This window comes from Microtus oregoni, unplaced genomic scaffold, assembly GCF_018167655.1.
Source record: "Microtus oregoni isolate MIOR12 unplaced genomic scaffold, Mior012 000049F_ref0000343, whole genome shotgun sequence".
Lineage (NCBI taxonomy): Eukaryota > Metazoa > Chordata > Mammalia > Rodentia > Cricetidae > Microtus > Microtus oregoni.
In genome coordinates, this window is record NW_024543223.1 from 2768416 (window position 1) to 2792843 (window position 24428).

At 46.0% G+C, this 24428-nt stretch overlaps 1 protein-coding gene across 15 annotated transcripts in view; it reads left to right on the plus strand.

Moving 5' to 3' along the window:
- Positions 1-21483, plus strand: part of LOC121436441 (GATOR complex protein DEPDC5) — a 125428-nt gene extending 103945 nt beyond the window's left edge. For 7 of the 15 annotated variants that reach the window (XM_041636337.1, XM_041636336.1, XM_041636344.1 and 4 more), the window contains 7 exons: positions 2560-2692; positions 5106-5333; positions 9356-9525; positions 12484-12655; positions 16019-16079; positions 19471-19553; positions 19694-21483. In XM_041636337.1, the coding sequence (XP_041492271.1) occupies positions 2560-2692; positions 5106-5333; positions 9356-9525; positions 12484-12655; positions 16019-16079; positions 19471-19553; positions 19694-19986 (1140 nt within the window). In that variant the 3' untranslated portion in view covers positions 19987-21483. The remainder of the gene's footprint in view (positions 1-2559; positions 2693-5105; positions 5334-9355; positions 9526-12483; positions 12656-16018; positions 16080-19470; positions 19554-19693) is intronic. The other 8 variants (XM_041636339.1, XM_041636345.1, XM_041636340.1 and 5 more) reach the window with 3 other exon arrangements.
- Positions 21484-24428: the final 2945 nt, after the last annotated feature.

Sequence of the window (24428 nt, forward strand, 5' to 3'; positions counted from 1 at the left end):
TGGGTCATATGGTGGACCCTCCATACGGATTTCCACGGCTGGAGTAGGTTTCGTTCTCCCAGCAGTGTATAGGGTCCTCTTTGCCCTCATCTTTTGTTACTTGTTTTATCAATTTTTAATCTGTGTTTTGTGTGTGTGTGTGTGTGTGTGTGTGTGTGTGTGTGTGAGTTAATATATGTATGTGTGCCACATGTGTGCAGATGCCAGAAGAGGGTGTCACATCTGGAATTGGGGTTACAGGTAGTTGTGAACTGCCATGTGGGTGCTGGGATTCAAACCCAGGTCTTCTGCAAAAGCCACCTTAACCACTGAGCCATCTTTAGAGAACCTTTGCCTGTTTTTCCTTATACTTGTGATTTTTTTCTTAAGATTTATTTCTTCTTCTTTGTGTGTCTGTCTGTAGGCAGATGTATGCAGGTACTCACAGAGGCCAGAAGAGGGTGTTAGGTCACCTGACATGAGTGCTAGGGCTGAGCGTGGGTCTCTTCAGCTCATTACCTCCTGCCTCTGCCTCCCCAAACACTGGATGGCAGGGGCGTGAACCAGACCCACTCATAAAGACTGCCTGCTCACCAGGGCAAGGTAGACTCTATATGTAGTTTTTGTTGTTTGTTTTTTAATGTAAAACATTTTATGTGTCTGGGTGTTTTCCTTATTGTATGTCTGTGCACCACATATGCACCTAGTGTCCGTGGAGGCCAGAAGAGGAAGTCAGATCCCCTGCAACTGGAGTTACAGGCAGTTGTAAACTGCCATGTGGGTGCTGGGAACCGAACCCCAGTCTTCTGAAAAAAACAAAAAAACAGCCATTTTGGTTTGGTTTGGTTTTGATGGGTTTTTTTTTGTTGTTGTTGTTGTTTGTTTGTTTTGTTTTGTTTTTGTTTTTCGAGACAGGGTTTCTCTGTGGCTTTGGAGCCTGTCCTGGAACTAGCTCTTGTAGACCAAGCTGACTACCACCGCTCGGCTACACTTAACCATTCTTAACAAGAGCCATTGGTCTCTCCAGCCACTCCCCATGTAGTTTTAATTCATATTTCTCTAAACATCTTTTGACATTTATTGGCCATTTGTATTTCATTTTTTGAGAATTCTATGTTCATTTCATTATTATTTATTGATGGGGTTGTTTTATTTGTTGTTGTCTATTTTTTACCTTTAGTTCCTTTCAAATTTTAGACGTTAGTTCTCAGTCGAATGTGTGACAACAAAAGCTTTCTTCTGTCTGTGGGCCGCCCCTTCACTACCTGCCCTGTGCTGTGCACCCTGTGCTGTGCACCCTGTGCTGTGCAGAGGCTTTCTAGTGCTGTTTGTAGTTTCAAGAGGTTCTGGTGTCAGTTGTTGGCGTTATTTACTGAGTCTGTTTCAGGGAGTCCTCACCTATGCCTAGCTAGATTTTAGGTATTTTCCCTGCCTTTTCCTCTAAGAGTTCCAGAATTCCAAGTCTTGCTTTAAAGCTCTGACCCATTGAGAGTTTTGTACAGAGTGAGATAGGAATCTACATGTGGAGATACAATTGTCCCGCACTATTTGTTGAAGACTGTCTTCAGTGGATTTTGTTTGTTTGTTTTGCCATCTTTGCAAAAATCAGGTGACTGTAACTGCGTGGGTTTCTATTTGGACCTTTTATTGTATTCCATCAGTCGGTGTTTTCTTGTGCCAGTGAGGTATGACAGTATAACTTGAAGCCAGGTGTGGAGATCCCTGTAGCATTTTTCTTTTTGCTCAGGATTCCATTGACTGTCTGTGCTTCCATATTTCCTAATTCTGTGAAGAATCTCATTGGAATTTAATGGGGATTGCATTGAGTCTATAAATTGCTTTTGGTAAGGTAGGCACTTTTCATATTAATTCTTGTAATCCATGAGCATAGGATTAAAATTTATAAGAAGAATTTGGTGACATATTTCCTTTTTTGTTTTTAGGAATGGTTTAAGACTCACTGGTCCTGGGCAGTGGTGGCACATGCCTTTAATCCCAGCACTCAGGAGGCAGAGGCAGATGGATCTCTGTGAGTTCAAGGCCAGCCTGGTCTACAGAGCTAGTTCTAGGACAGGCTCCAAAGCTACAGAGAAACCCTGTCTCGAAAAGGGGACGGGGAGGTGGGAGGGGAGCAGGCACACTGGTATTAGTTCTTCAAAGGTCTGGTAGGTCATCAGTGAGTCAAGATGACCTTGAGCCCTCATCCTCCCACCTCTACCTTCCCAGTGGGATTATAGGGGTGTGTACCACAACTCACTTTCCTTTAGGTGTCTCAGGAGACATTCCCTCAGATGAAGAGGAACAGACTGCCTAGCAGAATGTTAAATTTATTGAAGTTAGATGGTTATCTACTTGGAGTTTTTCTCTACTTTCTGTGTGTTTGAAATGTTTGATGAAATACATTAGTTTATAACTTGGAACAGGCTCATTTTCATATAGCATATTCTCGATGTCTAATGGGGACCAGCGGTGTGACCTCAGTTCTCTGGTCACTTACTGCCTTGACTGCTGTGCACAAGCAAGGGTTGCCTCTTTGAGATGTTACCTGTAGGAATTTCAGGTTTTCCTTGTCTCTCCTAGAAAATGCTGGAAGAGCAGCTCATAACACATGCATCTGGTGAAGCCTGGCGGACCTTCATCTATGGCTTCTATTTCTACAAGATAGTAATGGACAAAGAGCCCGATCGAGGTCAGAGCCAAAGCACATGCAGGGGCGAGTACTTTTCCTAATCTCTCACATCTCCATGCATCTTGAGCTCCATGTGTGGCTTTGTGTTTTCAGTTGACACCGACAGCCTCTTTCAGCATCTCTACATGTTTACACACGACTGAAGACAATGCTGTTTATTTAAAAAGATGATTTATTTAGCTATTTTAGAGAGAGAGTGTGTGTGTGTGTGTGCGTGCGTGTGAGTATATGAATTCAGGTACCTTCAGAGGCTAGAGGTGTTGGATCTTCCTGGAGCTGGAGTTATAGACAGTTGTAAGACCTCTGATTTGGGTGCTGGGAACCAAACTAGTTTTCTCTAAGAGCAGCATGCACTTTTAACCACACAACCATCTCTCTAGTCCAGACAATGTTTTTACTGAGGACAGTGTTGGTGGAAATAAACCTAAAAGAGGCCAAGGTAGGGGCTGGAGAGATGGCGCAGAGGTTAAGAGCACTGACTGCTTTTCCAGAGTCCCTGAGTTCAATTCCCAGCAGCCACATGGTGGCTCACAGCCATCTGTAATGAGATCTGGTGCCTTCTTCTGGCCAGCAAGCATATAGACAGAACACTGTATACATAATAAATAAATAAATAAACAAATGTTTTAAAAACATTTTTAAAAAAAGAGGCCAAGTTACTTGGGTTTTTTTTTTCTTTTTTTGTTTATTGTGGGTTTGTGGTTTGTTTTTTTTTCCAAAACAGGGTTTCTCTATATAACAGCCCTGGCTGTCCTGGAACTCGCTTTGTAGGTCAGGTTGACCTTGAACTCACATAGAACTGCCTACCTTTGCCTCCCAAGTGCTGGGATTAAAGGCATGACCACCACTGCCCAGCAAAAAAAAAAAAAAAATTGAGACTGAGTTTCTTTGTGCAGCTTTAGAGCCTGTCCTGGAATTCTCTCTGTAGGCCAAGGTGGCCTGAACTCACAGAAATTCGCCTTCCTCTGCCTCCAAGTGTTGGGGTGAAAGGCGTGCACCACCACCGCCCAGCACAATTTTCTATGGATCCTATGTTGATGCTGTAACTTGCACCTTACCTCCATTCTTCTGAGTTGGCTTTGATGACAGTGCGATGCCTCCAATAGTGCTTCATACTTACTGGGCTTCCAGTTCCCACATACTCCTTCAAGAAAACTACCAAGTCTACCTTGTTTTCCAAGTCATGTTTTAAATAGTCATTCTTTGGCATGGTTTCACATATACCCTCATACTACTTTTAATGATTTACTTTTTTTTGTGTGTGTGTGTTTATATGTGTACCCCATGTGTGTGAAGGTGCCAGCAGAGACCAAAAGAAGGTGTTGGATACCCTGGAACTAGAGTTACAGGCAATTGTGAGCCACCATGTAGATGCTAGGAACTGAACCCAGGTCCTCTGCAAGAACAGCCAGTGCTCTTAACCACTAAGCCATCTCTCTAGCCTCTTCCCTTATATTCTTTAAATCATCCCCAAATTATTTATAATAACTGATAGTAAGACACTGCTGTATTGTACGATATTGTTCAAGAAGCAAGAAAACTTTTGGTCATATTCAGTATAAATACTCTCCTGCCCCCCTGCAATAGTTTTGTGTGTGTGATCAAGTCTGTAACTGTATATATAGCTCATGAGTTCAGGAAGCTAACTGCATGTGTGTTTTTTTTTTGTTTGTTTGTTTACTGTGGTTCTGGGATCGAACTCAAGGCCTCTGCACATTAGGCAAACATTCTGCTACTTAGCAACACTGTAATTCCATCCCCTTTTAATGAAAAAAAGGGAATTCTCCCATGGGGAGCAATCTCTAACATAATTTCTGGCTGCCATGGCTCTGGAGGCACCAAGGATTCAAAGCAGCCTTCATAGTGTGTGAATTTCAGGTGCTTTAACTGGTCGGAAGAGACTGCCATATTGTGGTAAATCACTTCTTCATCTCTGGGTCCATACATGATACGGTATAGTTAGTGACATTCACTGTGTACTTTTGTTAATTTAGTATCGATTTTTACCTTCTATTAGAAAAAAGAAAACTAAAAACCCACAACTTTTTATTTCCTGAAATATTATAAAACTGATAAGATTTTTTAAATTGAATTAAATCTTATATAACATAAAATTAGCCTACATAACAAAAGCCATTCACAGTATTGTGCAACCAGCACCTCTTTCTTGTTAGCTTTTACTGCCCAACTCCTCCCTTTCCAAACACTCCCTGAACAAGCAGTTACAGGTTCTGTTTTTTTATACAAATGTCGTCTGTGTGGTGACATAATAGGTAGGCTTTATACCGCTTCCTTCCATATGTGTGGTGACATAATAGGCAGGCTTTATACTGCTTCCTTCCTTAGCATCGTGTTTTATGGTCTATCTGTATTGCGCCATGTGTCAGAAAAGCAGCGTTGTGACAGGAGATCCTTTACTCCCCCTGCTTTTTCCCAGTGGCTATGCAGCAGCCCACTGCTCCCTGGCACACAACAGGAGTGGACGACTTTGCCAGCTTCCAGCGCAAGTGGTTTGAGGTGGCCTTTGTGGCCGAAGAGCTTGTGCACTCTGAGATTCCTGCCTTCCTCCTGCCCTGGCTACCCAGTCGGCCAGCCTCTTACGCGAGCAGGCACAGCTCCTTCAGCCGAAGTTTTGGAGGACGGAGCCAGGCAGCTGCACTGCTGGGTAAGTTCTCGACCAGGTTGGAGTCTGGGAATAGCAGGTGGTTGGGGAAGGGTAGTTACTAGACATCTAGCATGTAGTACAAGGACCTACTTAAAACCACCGGAAAATTGTTTATTTGAGAGAGGGTCTTACTGTGCGGTCCTGACTGGCCTGTCCACTTGCCTCTGCTGGATTTAAAACAGAGGCTCTTAACCTGTGGGTTGTGACCCCTTTTATAGGGGTCACCTAAGGCCACCAGAAAATACAGATACTTACATTAAGATTTATAACCGTAGCAAAATTACAGTTATGAAGTAGCGACAAAACTAGTTTATGGTTGGGGTCACCACAGCATGAGGGACTGTATGGTTTAAAGGCATGCATGTACCACCATGCCTAGCAAGAAAAAATATGTTTCTAAGTAAAAAACAAGAGTAAATTAAGGTATCTTATGACTGGGTGTGGTGGGCTTGCTTTTAATCCTAGTACTTGGGAAGCAGAGGCAGGAGGATCTCTGTGAGTTCAAGGACAGCCAGGACTGAAAAGAGAGATCTGTCTCAACACAAATACACACACACACACACACACACACACACACACACACACACACAGAGATAGTCTTTCTGGCCAGGCGTAGTTGGTGGTACAGATCAGTAATTCTAGCATTTAAGAGGCAGAAGCAGGGATTGTGAGTTTGAGGCCATCCCAGGCTGCATAGTAAGGCCCTATCTCAAATAACTAACCAATTTTATTTATTTGCTAAATAAATAAACAGGTCATAACCTCAACATTTGAATTCTTCCTCAGAAAAAACTAAGATGACTTACGGAAGAGAAACACCTGAGTTTCACCATTGCCTGTGACTTGGTTGGGTTTTATTTGTGTTTTACTGTTGTTTGGGGCTTTTTGTTTGTTTGCTTGTTCTCTTTTTGTTTGTTTGCTTGTTCTCTTTTTTTAAAACTTGTGATTCTCCTTTGGAGGTAGCAGCAGAAAGCTGTTTTGAAATGTCTAATGTTGATACATAGACCTTTGCCTTGGCCTGTTGTGGCTCCCACTTCCCATCCTTATCCTGTGTCACTGAGCTGGGAAGCTACAAAGCCACCTGAGAGTCCTGCAGATGCAGTACCACATGCCTCCCGCTCAGGCTCACCTGAGAGTCCTGCAGATGCAGTACCACATGCCTCCTGCTCAGGCTCATGCTCGGGCCTTCTTCTCAGGTCTGTTGTGGCAGTCTGTTAGATCTCGGAGTCACGAGAGACTGTTGCATTCCTCTATCCAGACTGATCCCTGAACTTTTTCCAAAGCGTTCCTGATGAACATGGAGCTAGCTTCTTTTTGAAAAATTCCTTCAACTTGGCACTCGCTGTTGAGACTTGCTTCATTGTGAGGAAGCCCTAGTTGTGAGGGCTCAGCTTCAGTGTTCCTTCTCCTCTAGTGATGCTGATCTGCTCTCCTAAGTCATTAATAACCCCCTAAAATGCTGAGCTTGTTTCTCTTCTGGGCCTGTGCATATTGATTAGACTTCCCACGGAGCTGGCTCTACCTTTGTCCATACTAAAAGCCTGCTAGATGCGTCTGCATTATCAAATCTTACCCTGGAAACACAAAGCCAGTGATAGAGTGATTTCCACTTGGGTGTCCCCTAGACTCTCCTATTCTGCACTTAACAAACCTGATAATAGAAGATGTTCCAATCACTGCTGAGGTTTATCACATGCCTTTGGTTTTGTGACAGAGGTCTTTTTACCTGGAGGAATAGGTACATAGTGTGCAAGTCCAGAGAACACAGCTTTCTTTGATGTGGACTGTTGAGTAAAGGGTTCCTGAGAGTGTCATAAATCAGGAACATGAAGTCCAGACAGAACCTAGCTTTAGTGAACATTTTAGTATCAGAGTGACCAGTAAGGGGACCAAATGTGCCTCAAGTGTCCGTCAAGCCACGGATAGGCCTCACTTTGAGCATTAGTGAACCTCATGTCATAAGCTGGAAGGCAGGCTTAATGGGAACAGAGAAAAGCGGAGACACAAGTGACCAGAGGAGAGGCCATAAGGGAGTCTATAGCCCTTTCTCAGCCACGTGGCCACGTGTTTCCTGCCTGGGCTGCCATTTCAGTTTGCAGACAAGGAAGCAAGGTTTTCAGAGACATGCGAGCGTGGCTGGAATCACAGGCGCTTGGCCCTTCCAGCTCCAAATCAAGAATGTTGCCCATTCTGCCTGTTCTAGTATCAGGAGAGTATCATTCAGTGCCCTTGCTCATGCTCTCCTGCCTTCCAACAGAAGCTCATTAAATTTGTTGACTTAGGAGCAAAACCCAGAGCCTAACTGACTCTTTCAGAGAAAGAAAAATTGTGAGGAGTAGGGATATAAGAGCAGATCCTGATTTATAGAAAACCTGGTGTGCTGAGTGTGGTTAGTGTCCACTGAGGTCAGAGCCCTGACTGACATGTCTGCAGTGGGATAGGCTTCATTGTGAGCTCCCATTTACTGAGAAAATACTGTAGGACTAAGGCCTTCCTAGGATAAAAGCAGAAAAGTCATGCTTAGCCGGGTGGTGGTGGTGCACGCCTTTAATCCCAGCACTCGGGAGGCAGAGGCAGGCGGATCTCTGTGAGTTCTAGTCCAGCCTGGTCTACAAGAGCTAGTGCCAGGACAGGCTCCAAAGCTACAAGAAACCCTGTCTTGAAAAACTAAAAAAAAAAAAAAAAAAAAAAAAAAAAGTCATACTTCCTCCTCATTGTAGTCTAGGCTGTTTTTCCCTTGTTCTGTTTGTGGGTCACTGATCCTGAAGATCTTAGGTACAGCCTGGTTGGGTGTCTGAGTTTATGATCCTAGTTAAGATGACATTTCTCTCCCTTGTACAAGAAGGGATGGCTTGACTAAGGAGTCAAACTGCTTTATAATTGGCTAAATCTGGCTTATGGTTTGTTTATGACTGACCCTTCTACACTGTTCTTGATTTTAGTGTGTGTGTGCATACATGGAGGCTACAAGAGGACACTGGGTATCCTTGTGTATCACTGTGTGACTCTCCAGTCCTTTGAGGCAGGATCTCTCCCTGGGGCTTGTGTTTTCTCAGCTAGGCTGCAAGCCAGCAAACCTCAGTGTCTCTGTCTCCTTTGGAGCTGGTTACAAGTATGTGGGGGCACTGGGATCTGAACTCCAGACTTCATTGATTATGCAGCACTCTTTTTTTTTTAAAAAAAAAAGATTTTATTTATTTATTTTGTATACAGTATTCTCAGTATTCTGTCTGCATGTATGCCTGCAGGCCAGAAGAGGGCACCAGATCCCATTACAGATGGTTGTGAGCCACCATGTGGTTGCTGGGAATTGAACTCAGGATCTTTGGAAGAGCAGGCAGTGCTCTCAATGACTGAGCCATCTCTCCACCCCCGCAGCAAACACTCTTAAGTGATAACCCGTTTCTCCAACCCCCAGATTGTGTTTTTTTGAGATGAGGTTTGACTACGTAGCAAGATGTCCTCTAACATATTTTTCCTGCCTCAGCCTTCTGAATGCTAGCATTATAGGTTTAAACTACAATGTGTGGCTATAATTAATTTTCTTAAAAGGATTTTTAGCTCTCCAGTACAGCTGAACAAAGACTCCCCATAGGTCCCCTGCTCCTCTCACACCCAGCCTCCTTCACTGTCAGTCCCCACCAGAATGACATTTGTTCTGATCCACAAACCTACATGGATGCACTATCATCACCCAAAATCCACTATTTACTCTTGGTATTGTATATTCTGTGGATGTGTATAAATTTAAGGTGGTATAATATACAGAGTAGCTAGAATTTCATGTGTTTTTTTATAAAGTTTTATTGAAACATATCTGAATCCATTCTCATATTATCTAACAGCAAGCAGAACAAGATTTTTGTGGACTCCTAGATTGTTAACTAGTGATTTTCAGAGATAGGAAGCTCTATTGAACACTTCTGCAGTTTCATATTTATGGTGCTTATTCATTCTTCTACATTGTCCCACTCCTGTGCCTCTCTCTGTGTGTCCCCACCCCCTGCTGCGTGCTCACACAGCTGCCACTGTCCCAGAGCAGAGGACTGTGACCCTGGATGTCGATGTGAACAACCGAACCGACCGGCTGGAGTGGTGCAGCTGTTACTACCACGGAAACTTCTCTCTCAATGCAGCCTTTGAGATCAAGCTACACTGGATGGCGGTGACTGCCACAGTACTCTTTGAGATGGTGAGACCATCACCTTACTTTAAGGCAAGGGGGTGCTCTTTAGAGGCTCCTGTTGCTTTCACATAACCTTTGACCTTAGAACATTAAACATAGAAATGCGGGGTTTAGATTGGTGTTTCTTCGCCTTGGCATTACTGACTTGGGGCCAAATAATTATCTGTTGTAAGTGATGTCATGCCCATTGTAGCTTGTTAAACAACATTCTGACCTCTGTCTATTGAATACCAGTAGCGCACCACTGGCTGTGCTAACCAAACATTTTCCAAAACTTGGAACCACTGGTCCAGAATGAAAAGCAAATCTCTGTCTCTCCCTTGTGTCCTGGGACTTCCATCTAAAAGCAACCATCACTATATCCATGTTTAAAACACTACAGAGTTTCTGTGTGTATATACAAGACAGATGGTAAGCTGACCATGGTGGCTCACCCCTAAAGAAAAAAATGTCTCAGCACTTGGGATGCTGAGGTAAAGGATCACCACAAATTCAAGGCCACTCAGCTACATTCTCACATCTCAGATCAGCCTAGAATTCATGCTGAGGACACACTTATGCTCACATGCTGGATGTATAGTATTTACATTGGGTTTTTTCTGTTACTTGTGTATCTTCCATACCAAAAGAAATAAATCTCCCTTTTTTACTTGTTGGATTTAAATTTTTTTACCTCATTGTTTTTAATGGCTACAGAATATTCTAGTATTTATTTATTCCATAGTTTGCCTCACCAATTCCTAGTTGGCAAATATCACATTTTAACTTGCTGTTCCTCGAACAAGGGTGAGTTTGTCTTCTGGGGCATTTGACAGTATTTACAGATATCTTTGTCAACCCCACAACAGGGGAAGAGTTGGATGTATTATTAGCATTTAATGGACAGCAACCAGAGTGTCCCTCAATGGAGTCCCTCAAAGAAGTAACTGACCGACAGTGTCCCAAGTGTTAGCTGGCCTTGCCTGTCTTCTTTCTGCTAGTCTATCTTGGTCATCTGTGTATGCTGTGCTGTGAAGCCAACGCAAACCACTGCCCATCCCCAGCCAAGGCACTCCTTAGCTGTCAGTGTCTTCTCAGAGCCCTCCTTAGCCGTCACCACAGCCTGCTCCTCCCTTGATGCTCACAAATTCAGCCCTCCAAACTAGAGATTTTGACTTTACTTTTGTGTTTTGGGTTTTTTTTTTGATTTTTTATAAATTTTACTTTGTCATTTTGTGTGTATGGGTATTTTGCCTGCATGCATGCCTGAAAGAAGATGTTGGATTCCCTGAAACTGGAGTGCTGGGAATCAAATGCAGGTCCTCTGGAAGAGCAGTTAGTGCATTTAGCCACTGAGCCATCCCTGCAGCTCCTGACTATTGTGTTTGTATTCGTGTCTCTGAAGGAACTAAGAGTAGTTGTCTTCTGTTTTTGCATGTATGTAACATTTACGTATGATGTATGTCTAAGTGTTTTCTGGTGCATGCATGCATGTGCAACAACCACACATGCAGGAGCACAAGATTGCAGACCCATGCTTCTGCCCCAGCCTTTGTAAAAGTGGGTCCCAGGGCCTGGGGAGATGATAGCTTAGAGGTTAGCACTGGAGGCTCCATTCCTAGCACCCATGTGGCAGATCAGAACTGCCTATAACCCCAGTTCCACACACACACATAAGTGCTCTGGGTATTTAAAATCAGATTCTCATGCTTGTATATTAGATACTTTACCAACTGAACCGTTTACACAGCACCTTTTAAGTTTTTAAAGAATTGTTTATTTAAGTCAAGCTACGGCTAAACTGTATCTTTTTTATGGATGGGAATCTTGATATAGTGCCTAGAACCCTGGCATAAGTGGTCATCCTGCCTTAGCCACCCAAGTAATTGGGACTATGAATATGTGCCACCACCCTCAGCCTGTATCTCTCAATGCTTGACTGAAGAAGAGGAGCCCAGAGTTCAGACAAGCCTGGACAGCATTCTGACACCCTATCTGAGAAAAAAAAAAAAAGGAAAAAAAAAATGTATGTCGTTCTCATCAGATGGCACCTGTATGCCAGAGCCACATCCATGAATTCTTGTTTCTTTTGTTTGTGGGGTGGAGCATGCATTCTCAGGAGGATAGCCAGGACCTCGCTCTGGACGGGCACTCCCATCACTAGCACACACCTTTAGCCTGGGGTTTCTATCGTGAGGTTAGGGAGGGGGGTGTATTTTGGTTTTTTGGTTTTTAATTTACCTGTGTGTGTATGGACCATATGGTCACGATGTGGAGGACAGGGGACAAGTCGAGGGAGCGGTTCTGGCTTTCCACTATATGGCTTCCAGAGATATAAAGCTTAGGTCATCAGCATTGATGGCAAGTGCTTTTATGAAACACTGAGCCATCTCACCAGCCCACTGGTTTAGTTAGTTTGTTTTAAATATCCATTTTATGTTTTTTAAACCATATTTTAAAAAACCTTACAAAGTCCCCTGAGGAAACATTGGTTGTTATTTACAGGAAGATAGTTTTGGGAGTTCCCCAGAGTGTTCTCTCCTGTATGCAAGAGCTGGTCACTTGGCAAGAAGCTGCCACAGTCATCTCCCACCCTACATCAAATATCTGTGGGTTATTTTCTTATTGGATACACAGAACTTGCTACGCAACAAAATAGGAAGATTCAGCCTTTGTCCTGTGACCTTCTGACATTCCACAGAATAAGGAGGGTATTAGCTATCATAAGTTAGTTCCTTGCAAAAGAAACTGAAGATGAGAAGCTAGGGCCCGGAAGAGCAGCTGTGTGCTCATTCAGTTTCTCTAGCGCTCACTAAGAAGCGAACTGCGCTTGTTCCTGACAGGGCTGGCTAGAGCCAGAGATCGTGAGTGAGCAAGCATGCCTGCTGGTGCGGATGCTGCCACTCCGGCAGGGCTGCTTTTTGGAGGCATTTTCTCTGATCTAAAGGAACCTGGAGATGATGCTGTTTTTGTGCTTCCTTCCAGGTCCAAGGTTGGCATCGAAAAGCTACCTCCTGCGGCTTCTTGTTAGTCCCAGTTTTGGAGGGTCCTTTTGCACTGCCCAGTTACCTCTATGGCGATCCTCTGCGGGCCCAGCTCTTCATCCCACTCAACCTCAGCTGCTTGCTCAAGGACGGCAGCGAGCACCTGTTCGACAGTAAGAGCTACTCCCTTCTGAAGGGGCTGTCTCCCTGAGTCCGACCCCTATCCCAAGAACAGCCCCCTGTGCTCTCTCATAAGTAGAATCTAGATGGAAAATGGAGAGGTTAGTAAGAAACAGAAAGCAGAAGGAGACTGACCATCTAGAAAGAGAAAAAGGATGAGTGGGAAGTGGGATGAGAGAGAGGAATGAGGATACTTGTATGAAATGCCATAATGAAGCCCATCACTGTCCAGTGAACATATGCCTGAGGAAAGCAAACCACAGAAACCACAGGCTGGTTAAGAGAGCCATTGACAAAGGGTGAAATAATCTGGATTGTAAACAGAGGTTTCTCTGTCCCACCCCGTCCTGTAGCTACTTCTAAATAATAACTCAGAGGCTTAATACTAATTACAGGAGTTTGCCTATAGTTCAGGCTTATTACTAACTAGATCTTACATTGAACTTAACCCATTTCTATTAATTAAGTATTGCCACATGGCCATGGCTTTTACCAGTCTACTGACAGCATGTTTTTTGAACAGCTGCTTGTGTCTCCCTCAACTCTGCCCTTCTTTCAACCCAGTTTGGCTTTTCCACCTTGCTATAGGCCAAACCAGTTTTTGTTATCAACTAATGAGAGCAATATATATTCACAGTGTACAGAAGTATTATCCCACAGCACTGGGCTTTTGCCCTGGATTTTTTTTTTTAATTTTTCAATTTCGTTTTATTTTATGTGTGTGAATGTTTTGTCTGCATTTATGTCTGTACACTGCACGTTTACCTGGTGCCCACAGAGGCCAGAAAAAGGAGTTGGATCTCCGAGAACTGCAGTTCTGGATGGTTGTGAGCTACCTCGAGGGTGCTGGGAACCAAACTTAAGTCTTCTGCAAGAGCAGCCAAGACTCTGAACCACTGGGCAGTGACTGGGTAACCTGGGACAGATTCCTTAATGCTTCTGAGCTTTGATGTTTTTTCTTGTGTATGCTGGATGGAGCCTATCTGCCAGCTCTGGAAGGCCAGAGTGAAGCCGGCAGTGGAGAGAGGTTTGTGCACTGTCAATCTCCACCCCATTGCTCTGCCATGTCCTGTGTGTTCCCAGTCACCTCATCACCCGCAATGATCGTTTGAATTTGAGGAGAGTCTTTGGCATGCTAGTCCATGCAAAAAGGCCCTACAGAGGCCATCAAAAACCAAACAGGAAGCATTGCTCTACTTCCTGTGCAAAGCTGGAACTAGCTTTGTAAGTCCCAGGTTTCCTGGAGACAGCGCTGGATCTTGAGGACTCAGATTAGACCCCGTCCTTCTGTGAGGAAGGGAGCACAGGGACCACCCTGATGTGCCCTTTACCCTCCTGGATGTTGAGTGCTGTTCCCCATCCACACCTGCCATTGCTATAACCAAGCACTCCTGCAGATGAATGCATGAATATCTCCTAAAAAGCTCTCTATGCATTCGGGATGACATTTTCAAACGCAAAAGGCTGCAGCTGATGCTCATGTGCCAGGAGTTATCCGACAGAGAGATTATAAATGTGAAAGACACAGCTTGGGTGTAAGAGAAATATTTTCTTCCCACTTGCTTGTAAGTTTGTGTTACACTAGACGGCAGAGGGTGAGGAGGGCTTCTAGGTAGGGCAGGCTAAATTTAGTAATCCTGTGGTTTCTAGTTCCAACAGTCTGTACTCTCCGCTTACAACGCAGAAGGCATTTTTTTACCTGCGCCCTGCAGTCCCTCTGCATCGGCGGCCAGAGATTCTGAGCTGCACAGAGCTTACAAAATCCTTTGCACACATAACATTCTGTCTGCCTCACAGCATGGCTGAGGAGGACCATTTGTGCAGTCCCGAAATGGGAGTGGTTATGATCCTTCCAAAGTTTTAAACCAGGCAGCTCCTTGTATTATTGTCAGTACCTTGAGGGGCTACAGTTACCTTACAGTGTCCAGAGATGCTCTCCTCGTTGTAACAGGATTACTCATGGGGCTGGCATAGAACTGATGGTTTCCCTGCCAATTCTGACCTGGTCTTCTAAGTCATCAACTTCAGTTGGTTACTATGGTAACAGAGAAAAGTCCTAGTTTAAAGGAATAAGGACCCAGATCTAAAATTCAATTTTCTAGATTCTGTGTCTCCTCTTTTCTTCTAATCTCCACTTCTCGTAGCAGTTGAGTCTAAATCTTAAAATCTGGCACAATTGTGATGTGTGTGTGTGTGCGCGCCGGCTACTTGTGTGTCTGTGTCTGTGTGCCTATATCTGTATTTGTGTGATTGTGTATATGTGTTTGTGTGTGTGTGTGTATGTCTGGGTGTCTGTGGGGTATGTGTATGCATGTGTATGTATCTGTAGTTGTGTTTGGGGGACTGTCTCCAATTTATTTGAAATAAAGTTCTAATTATGGACAAAGTAACAAAGCCACTGCATCCCTAGTCTCTGGGTTGTCTATACTGTTGTGGGGACACTCAAAACCTCCATCCAGAGAGCAATCCAGCTCTGCTTCCTGTTGTTGTGTGGCAGAGTGCTCAAACTTCCCTCCTCCTTTCTGCATTTGGTCCTCAGCAGCTGCCGTGTGGAAGAGGAGACTGGAGCAATTCAGTCAGTGATGGAGGAGCAAATTCTGCTCTGTTCTCCCCTCTGCAGCTGATGACTTCTCAAGAATTTGTTTTATATTTATTTACTTCAATTTCCCTACCTCTAAAATGGAGCTTGTAATATTGTCTTTCTTTGCAGGGAAATGGAAGATTAGTGATATTAGAAACATGGGTGGGCATTATTTTCAGAAGTAGCTAATGTACACTCCAGATTTGTGTTCAGTATACTTTCAAAGCCAGGTCTAGTGGTGAATACCTGTACGTACAGGCAGGAGTATCAGGAGTTCAAAGTGATCTCTGGCTGCCTAGAGTTTGAGGCCTGCCTGGGCTATGCGAGACCTGTCTCAGAAACAAATAAAAATACTGGAGTCTTTTCAGCTTTAGTTTTGTTTGTTTATTGAGACAGGTTTTTTGTGTTAGAGGTCTGACTGTCCTAGAACTCACTTTGTAGATCAAGCTGGTCTCAAACTCACAGAGATCCGCCTACCTCTGCCTCCCAAGTGCTGGGATTAAAGGTGTGTGCCAACACTGTCCAGCTTCTTTTCAGCTTTTGAATAAGACATTACATAAGCCTCATTCTGATGCTTACAGTGGCTCCCGAGAACTACACCTTTTTAGACTGTGGGGGAGCTTGGGGGGGCAGGGATTATAGGGTATGCGGCTGTCCTTCCTATAACTTGTTCAGAAACGAGAGACAAGAATTGTCAGGAGCAATGAAGAGAGCAGTGTGAGTTTATTACAAACCTTGTGATCACAGCTCAGCATTTATTCCTTATTCCTTTCAGGCTTTGAACCGGAAACGTATTGGGATCGAATGCACCTTTTCCAGGAAGCCATTGCTCACAGGTTTGTCCGTTAGCAAGAAGGAACAGTGACCAAATCAGTATTTTTTCCAATAGCAGTTACCAAAATGAAATCCAGTTCATTCTGTTCCTGATCCCGAAGGATCTGTCCTTCTAGTGACAGACTCACTGCTCGCCTCCACTCAGCCTTGGAGATGGATGCTGCACTGCCAGTCCTGTGGCTGTTGCCCTCCAGACCTCATTGCTCTGTTAGGCTGTGAAGGGAGAGCTCTGTAAGTAACCAAGAGAGCCCGGTTATGCTGGGAAGGAGATGGTAAAGCCAAACATTGTAAATTTTGTCAGTAAACCTTCCCCACGTGTTAGAAAGACAATGGATGTTTAAAAGCATGGATGAGAGTCATTCTTTCTTAGCATTGGCTCTGTGCCCAAGGAGAAGCCTTTCCTGGCTGCTCTGATTAGCTGTCTCCTCCACCAGTGCAACAAACCACATTGTTTCCAAGCATCTCTCAGCTGACGTCCACTTGCTACTTCATGTTTGTTCCTCATGGTGAAACAAAGCTGCCTGTTGTTTCAGTGACCCTCTGCTTGACCCTGCACCCACCATTTATTCACAAGGCCTCGGGTCTCTAACCGCTTCCACCTTAGACCCTGCCCTAAGATCTGGACCTTACCTATGTGTTCAGTAAAGGGTATGGAATGGATGGTAACTAAAGGGTTATAGATCTGAGCAGAGGGAAGGCCTTCCTGCAGGAAGTAGACAGGTCTGGTTCACCCCCACTCACACTGCCAAAGAACAGTGGAAATCTTAGAGCTTATAGTCTTGCTTTTCTCGCCCCCTGGGTGTTTCTGGGCTCAGCTGGTAAATCTTCAAGAGACAGTAGCTTGGATGTCGCAGCTACTCACAGCTGGTAAGCAGTTCCTTGGCCAGTCACTATACTTCTTGACTAGGTGTCTCCTGGATGTGACCTTAGTTGCCAAATCAGCATTTTTCTTCTCAGTATCTTGTTCTCCTACTCCTCCTCAACCCAGGTCCTGGACATTTTCTCTAAACCGCTGCCCTTTGTCCTTCAGCATCTTTTCTAACTCTGACTTCTCCCATGTCTGCCCTGTGTGTGATGCAGTGGACTGCTGTGTGTGACCCTTTGCCTAAGCCCCGCCTCCTCTGCCCCTGTCAGCGACTATCCACCAGACTTTCTGCTCCCTCTATTTTGAATTCCTCCCTCTCTTTCTCTTTTTTTCCTCATAAGGCTTTACTGTGTGGCTCAGGCTGGCCATGAACTCCCAATCTTCTGTTTGTTGAGATTGCTTGCTACACCAGCACAACAGGAAATTCCTCTTTCCTTTTATTTTTAAAAACTGTAGACTAAGCTTTAATCCCAGCAGAGGCAGAGGCAGGTGGATCTCTGTGAGTTCGAGGTCAGCCTGGTCTACAAGAGCTAGTTCCAGAACAGGCTCCAAAGCTACAGAGAAACCCTGTCTCAAAAAATAAAACAACATGTTCCAGGACAGGCTCCAAAACCACAGAGAAACCCTGTCTCGAAAAACAAAATAAATAAATAAATAAATAAATAAATAAAACAACCAAAAAACTATAGACTAGACAAGTTTGTAGGCCCTTGGAGGGCAGAAATTTAATTCCCATTCATAGAGCCAGCAAATTGCCTTTTCCAGAGTATTTGTTCTACACATAGCTTCTATGCAGTGCAGGGACTGAGCCCAGAGCCTTGAAGGTGCTAGGCAAGCAGTCGTCCATCCACTGAGCTGCATCCCTGGTCCTGCTGTGGTTGTGTGTGGAGTGGAATCCAGGTGGAGATGTGACTCCGAAATGACACCCTGCCCAAAAAGGCCCATCTCAGAAAGGCTGGGAATGTGCTCCTTCCTCCCATAGACCCCCTGCAGTGACACCTAAGGGTTCCTTCTACTCAGTGACACCTCTGAAGTGACACCTAAGGGTTCCTTCTACTCATTCTGGGTAGTTGGGGTGAGACAGTACAACAGCTCTGCAGTGGATACCCCTTGTCTGCACTGCAATCCCAGCCTGCCCCAAATGGAAAATCACTTGGATGAATTGTAGGTTTTCTGAGGATTTGGGGGCTTTGGGTTTGTTTGAGTTAGTGATGGCTGCCCCTTGTAGAAGACTCAGATTTGGTTTCCAGCACCCGCCTTGGGCAGCTCACAACTGCCTGTAACTCCAGCTCCAGAGGATCCAGCACCCTCTTCTGGCCTCCAGAGGCGTGTCTACTCATGTGCACACTTACAGACAAGCAAGTACACACATACATATAATAAAAATTTTTAAATTAAAATTTTGTCTTAGGTTGGATATGTGGGTCAGTTGGTAGAATGCTTACCTAGTATGCACCAATCACCACGTTAAGCCAGGTACACTAGTGCACAACTGTGAGCTAAAACTCAAGAGGTAGAGACGGGAAGGTCAGTGGTTGAAGGTTGTCCTCTGCTAAATTATGATTTTGAGGTCAGCCTGGGATACCTAAGACCCTGTCTCAAAAGTAAATAATAGATGAATAGAAAGGGTCTTTACTGATGGTAAGGGAAAATGAGGCAAGAAGCCTCCAGTCCTGATGATCATGCTAAGTAAATCAGTTGGCTTGGTTGGAAAGCACAGAGGGAATCCAGAAGTGTCCTGTAGACAATGTAGGGCGCCAGCATAGAGCCAGCAGCTTGGATCCAGCACAGCGCTTCCCCAGTGAGCTCAGTCCAGGAAAGAAGACTCATTTTACCTCCTCTGTCACTGCCTTCATTACATAAAGCCCGCAGACACCGAGGGCAGAACTGGGCACATCTGTTAGCACGTCCTTTACAGCTCTTAGCAGGTGGGGCTAGGATGAATGTGCTTTATGGAAATAGAAAAACCAGGAATAGAACAAGCTATAGATAAGAAGTGGGACAGGACAAGTCACAGATGAGAAATGGCTTCTGCTCGTTTCCCATTTCTGGAGCACAGCACAGCCAAGGGCCTTTGATTGCTGATCCTCACCTTTAAGGAAAGTTTAGTTAAGATGCCTTGTCTCGTTTCAGCAAAGGCCATTAAATGCCTAGCATGATGACCGTGGAGACAGATGTGGCTAAGAAAACATAAGACAAGGGGCAGCTATGGATTGGTGAGCAGCCTGCTAGGACAGATGCCACAGCAGGCAAAGTGAAGGTTTAGAGTGGGGAGGGCATGTGGGGAAGGAAGGTGCTGGGTGAGACGGAGGCTGGGTAGAGGGCTGCAGTCTGCAGTGACAGGAGAGCCAGGAGCCTCAGGGCTGGAAGGCAGGTGTTGAGAAGTGCTGAGGAAAAAGTAAGCAGCCTGCATGTTCCACACAGGAGGCTTTTCCATATTCCAGCATTGGGCTGTCAGAATCTTAGCTGCACACTGCCCTGTTTCTCCAGCTAATGAGACCATGTGTGTGTTTCTGTCGTTACTATAGGTTTGGATTTGTACAAGATAAATATTCTGCGTCTGCTTTTAACTTCCCTGCTGAGAATAAGCCTCAGTATATCCATGTTACAGGTGAGGAACAGTGGGCAAAAAAATTGGGTGGGTGCACGAGTCCCTGCCACAGGCGCATGAGCCCTGCCCACGCAGGACCACCCCAACCAACTGCAGGTGTTCACCAGTGGCTTCTACTCAGGCCTGCTCTCTCCCTTCAGGAACAGTGTTTCTTCAGCTGCCTTACTCCAAGCGCAAGTTTTCCGGGCAGCAGCGCCGGCGACGGAACTCCACCAGCTCCACCAACCAAAACATGTTCTGTGAGGAGCGGGTTGGCTACAACTGGGCCTATAACACCATGCTGACCAAGACGTGGCGCTCTAGTGCCACGGGGGATGAGAAGTTTGCCGATCGGCTGCTGAAGGACTTCACAGACTTCTGCATCAACCGTGACAACCGTCTGGTTATGTTCTGGACAAACTGCCTGGAGAAGATGCATGCCAGTGCCCCGTGACACCAAGCTGCTTGACTTAGGAGGTTGTGGGCATTCTAGGACTGGCCTTCCAGTTAGGCCCCGGGCATCAGGCTGCTACTGTCAGTGAGCCTGGCCACTGCTGCTTTCTGGCCTTTGCACAAGTGTGAGTGAGGAGAAAACTGGAAGCAGCTGCTGCCACTACCACCACCCAGATCTCGCCATCATGTGCCCATGGCAGGGGAGGCACAGATTGTCCGTGGGAGGGAGTCAGTGTCTGGGAATGGGGTAGGCAGCTTCCATTAGGGTCCTTTTCCTTTACCAGCAGTGGGATATTCAGAACAGAACCTCCCGATTCCTGCCTGGGAGCGTGCGTGTATAACATAATCTGTGACATAGTGTACCATTGGCCCATACCAGGTGTACATATGTGTACATAGAAGAAGCAAATAAAGTCGCCTACACAGTGTCTGTTCCCAGCCTTGTTCCTAGTAGCAGTCCCATCCTGGCTGGACAGGTAGCAAGAGGGCTTCAGGGCTCACTGGTCTGGAGTCTGGCTATGAATCAACTTGATAGGTTTCTTTTCAAAAGCCCTAGGGCAGGAGCAAGGATCCTTCTGCACAGGACTGGTGAGCAGGCAGTCCAGTACAATAGGAAGCTCTAGGCTGGCACCGTCAGACATGCCTTGCTAGGTGGTTACACCAGCAGCCATTGTGGCATCTGACATGTAGAGGGAAGCTGCTAGCTCTAGCCACAGGGAGGGCAAGGACTGCAGAGCAAGGGGAGGACCTGGTAGGCATAGCTACTGCTTCCTCATTAATCGCACACCTTGCTGACTTACCTTCTTACCAGCTTTTGAACCCTTCTCCTCCTGGGCCCTTGCTACAGCTCCAGGTCTACTCCTCCTTGCCTTTATTACTTACATCCCTAGGAAACCTGACTTGTCTCTGGTTCATTCTGTTGTCCTCCACTAGAAGCTGGGTGGGGTTTTGTTACTTGTTTTTTAAAGCTACTTGAAGCAGGTGTTTTCAGAGACTGAGGCAGGATCCTAGAGTTCCAGGCCATGTTGGCCTCCACAGCGTATTCTGAGCAAAGCTGGGCTGTGTAGTGGGACCGTCTCCAAAGTCAATGGGCTGGAAAGATGGTTAACTGATCTTACAAAGGACCTGAGTTCTGTGCCCAGCACCCAGTGGCCACTCACAACCATCTGTAATTTGAGTTGCAGGGGGTCCCACACCCTCTTCACCTCTTTTGCCATCAGGTCACATGTGGTACACACTGTGGGCTCCTCAAGGCACTCCAGTGGCCAGGACCTGCCACCCACAGAACACTACTGTCCTAATGACTGGATCCAGCCTTCACCCTACAGAGTCAAGGACTTGAGATCCCACCAATCCCTGCCCTGAAAATCACCCTGAAAAGCTCACTTACCCCCAGAAAATGCTATATAAGCCCTGTCTTCTGCTCAGTTCTCTGCTGCTTCTCACCCAACCAGAGGCAGCCACCCTCCTGGGTTCTTCTCCTCCAATAAATCTCTGGTGTGAGGTTTGTTGTGCTGTGTTGCTTTGTGGTGTTCCCTGGCTCCTAACTGCCAGGAGACCTTTCTGAGCTGTAACACTTAAACACATATGTACATACAAACAAAACACTCATACAATAGAATAAAAATAAATCTTAAAAACAGTCAATTCCAAGCCAGGTGGTGGTGGCACACACCTTTAATTCCAGTACTCAGGAGGCAGAGGCAGGTGGATCTCTGTGAGTTCAAGGCCAGCCTGGTGTACAGAGTGAGTTCCAGGATGGTTGACAAGCATATACCAAGTGTGTGTACATCCCTGGATTCCATCCCCAGCTCTGATATATGAAAATAAACTTGGCATTAGAAAGAATGAGGGGAGCCGGGCGGTGGTGGCGCACGCCTTTAATCCCAGCATTCGGGAGGCAGAGGCAGGTGGATCTCTGTGAGTTCGAGACCAGCCTGGTCTACAAGAGCTAGTTTCAGGACAGGCTCCAAAACCACAGAGAAACCCTGTCTCAAAAAACAAAAAAAAAAAAAAGAAAGAAAGAATGAGGGGCCAGCAAGAGAGCTCAGTAGCTGATGGTGCTTGCCCTTGAACATGACAATTTTTTCTTTTCTTTGGCGGTCCTAGAACTTGCTTTGTAAACCAGGCTGGCCTCGAACTCACAGTGCTCTGCCTGCCTCTGCCTCCCGAGTGCTGGGATTAAAGGCGTGCACCACCTAAGTTTACCATATGGTTGAGGGAAAGAACTAGCCCCAGAAAGTTCCCTGACCTCCACACACATGTTGTGGTACTCATGTATCCACATATATACCACACATGCACAGATTTAATTAAAAATTTTAAAATAATCCCTGTGCAAGGATGAAATGCAAATTCACAAAGAGTTCCATATTAAAATATATTGAAATATGTGAGGGCTGCTAGCGTGGATAGAAAATAGCAGGAGAGAAGCAGAATACAAACCAAACCAGTTTACAGCTCTCTTCAGTTACCAAGTCAGCCGCTTCCTGAGTGCTTGCTGTGCACGAGGCTCATCATACTCCACGGTGCCTGAGGAGAGGTGAAAGGTCTCCTGGCATGAGGCCCAGCCACACAGCTGAAAGGAATCTAGGCTAGGCTGCTTTGGGCGTAGCATGACCTGGTCTGCACTGTGCAGCCCCCTTCACCTTGTATGCAGGAGCAGCAACGTGCCACCTGCTGCTGTGTCCTGGGGTCAGGCTGGGGTGTGTGGTGCAGCCCTGCAGACACACAGGCATCCTGTCACAGGGCCATAGCTCCCCACACAGAATCTGACAGGGAGTGGACAGTGACTTTGTCGTGCCCCCCACAGGACCCTGCCTCGTATTTCCCCTGGGCCTGCAGCTGCGGGTTTCAGGCTGCATGCGCTTCTGCAGCTCCTGGCCTACAAGCTATGGCCACACACTTGCCCTAACCCCAGCCAGCAGTGCTCTCCAAGTGTGGCTTTGGCTTGTCAAAGAGCGTGTGCCCTGAGCCAGGTCTGACAGCCTTCAGATTTGAGCTCCAGCCACTAATCTGGTGATGGCCAATCACCTGTTTCCGATGAATGAGCTCACATTTCCTCCAAGGAGAAAATCTGAAGCCATGAGAGCAGGACATGGGATTGTCTGTGGGATTCCTTGCAAACCTGGTTTCCTCTCAGCCCTGGAATTCTGGGTCCTCACCTGGTAGTGAATCTGGAAGGAACCGCGGGACCTGTGAGACTGTAGACCTCTCTCTTCTCGGCTGCCTCTGCTGTCTGTAGGGTTAACCCTCACCCTTCGGCTCCCCAGGATCCTAGAGCAGTTACTACCCCAACCTCGACTCAGCACTGTTTGAATTACACCAAATGGCTGACCAAATGGCTCAGTTCCTCCCGTCCAATAACCCTCAAATGTCTCCAATGAGACAAAACAACTTATTTTTAAATCCATGGCATCCTGAGAGAAAAATTTATTAACACCTTTTGATGTTTGTCCAATCCTTCTGGCTCCTGTTATACACCCTTCCCCGCCCCCCCCTGCAATCTAGAATTGGATAATGGGTGCTGTCTTAAAAAGGCAGCCTCTTTCTAAGACACAAGTCCTGTCCCTTCCCAATCTGTGTGTCCTCGGTCCCCAAGGACAGACAAGAGTAACAAAGTGGCAGAAGTATTGCAGCAGGAAAGCCAGAAAGACATGAGTGAGCTGGGCAGTTGTTTCCGCTTTTCAGGAGGTTGAGGCAGGAGGGTGACATTGAGCCCAAGAATTCAAGACCAGCCTAGACTGCATATCTGGGAGGAGGCCGGGTGTGAGGGGAGAGGAGGAGAAAGAATCAAGGATCTGATCTGATTTCCCCTGTAGAAGAGAAACCACTGGCCACCTTCCTTGACGGCAGCCCTCACTCTGAACCTGTCATCGTGACTCGCTTGCGCTTGCGGGGTTGCAAGGCCTGAACGACACAGACCGTTTTCGCCACAAAGCAAGTTGCAGGCAGTCCTGGTGTTGTTCACCGCTCACATGCTGAGGCCTGGCTCACATGTTTTTCCTGCATATTCCTTGTTCTTGAAGCTTGTCTCTCCAGAGCTGCTGGGGGGTGGGGGGCAAAGAAGACATCGTGTTCATCCTTGCGCGCTCCGCTGGAGGGACTTCATAAATTGGGGGTTCTTTTACGGTTGGCCAGACTCATTCGCTCAGCCGAGCCCAGGAAGCGGAAGGAGTACAGAGGCCCGGTAGTCACTGTGGCACTGTAGAAGAGCTCTCTCTGCTCTGGGTGAAGAGTCACAGGAACAGGAGGGGACGGTGGGAAATGGCGTTTGGGCGATATATGAGTTTTCAAAAAAGACACTCTTTTAGTAGGAAAAGGGGAAGTGGGACAGAATGCTCTGGCACCAGATTAGTGAACTAAAAAAAAAAAAAAACTGAAATCAGAGAAAAGGTGTGTGTGGGGGGGAGTCTTAGCCTGTCCCACCCCTCACCCCAGCCT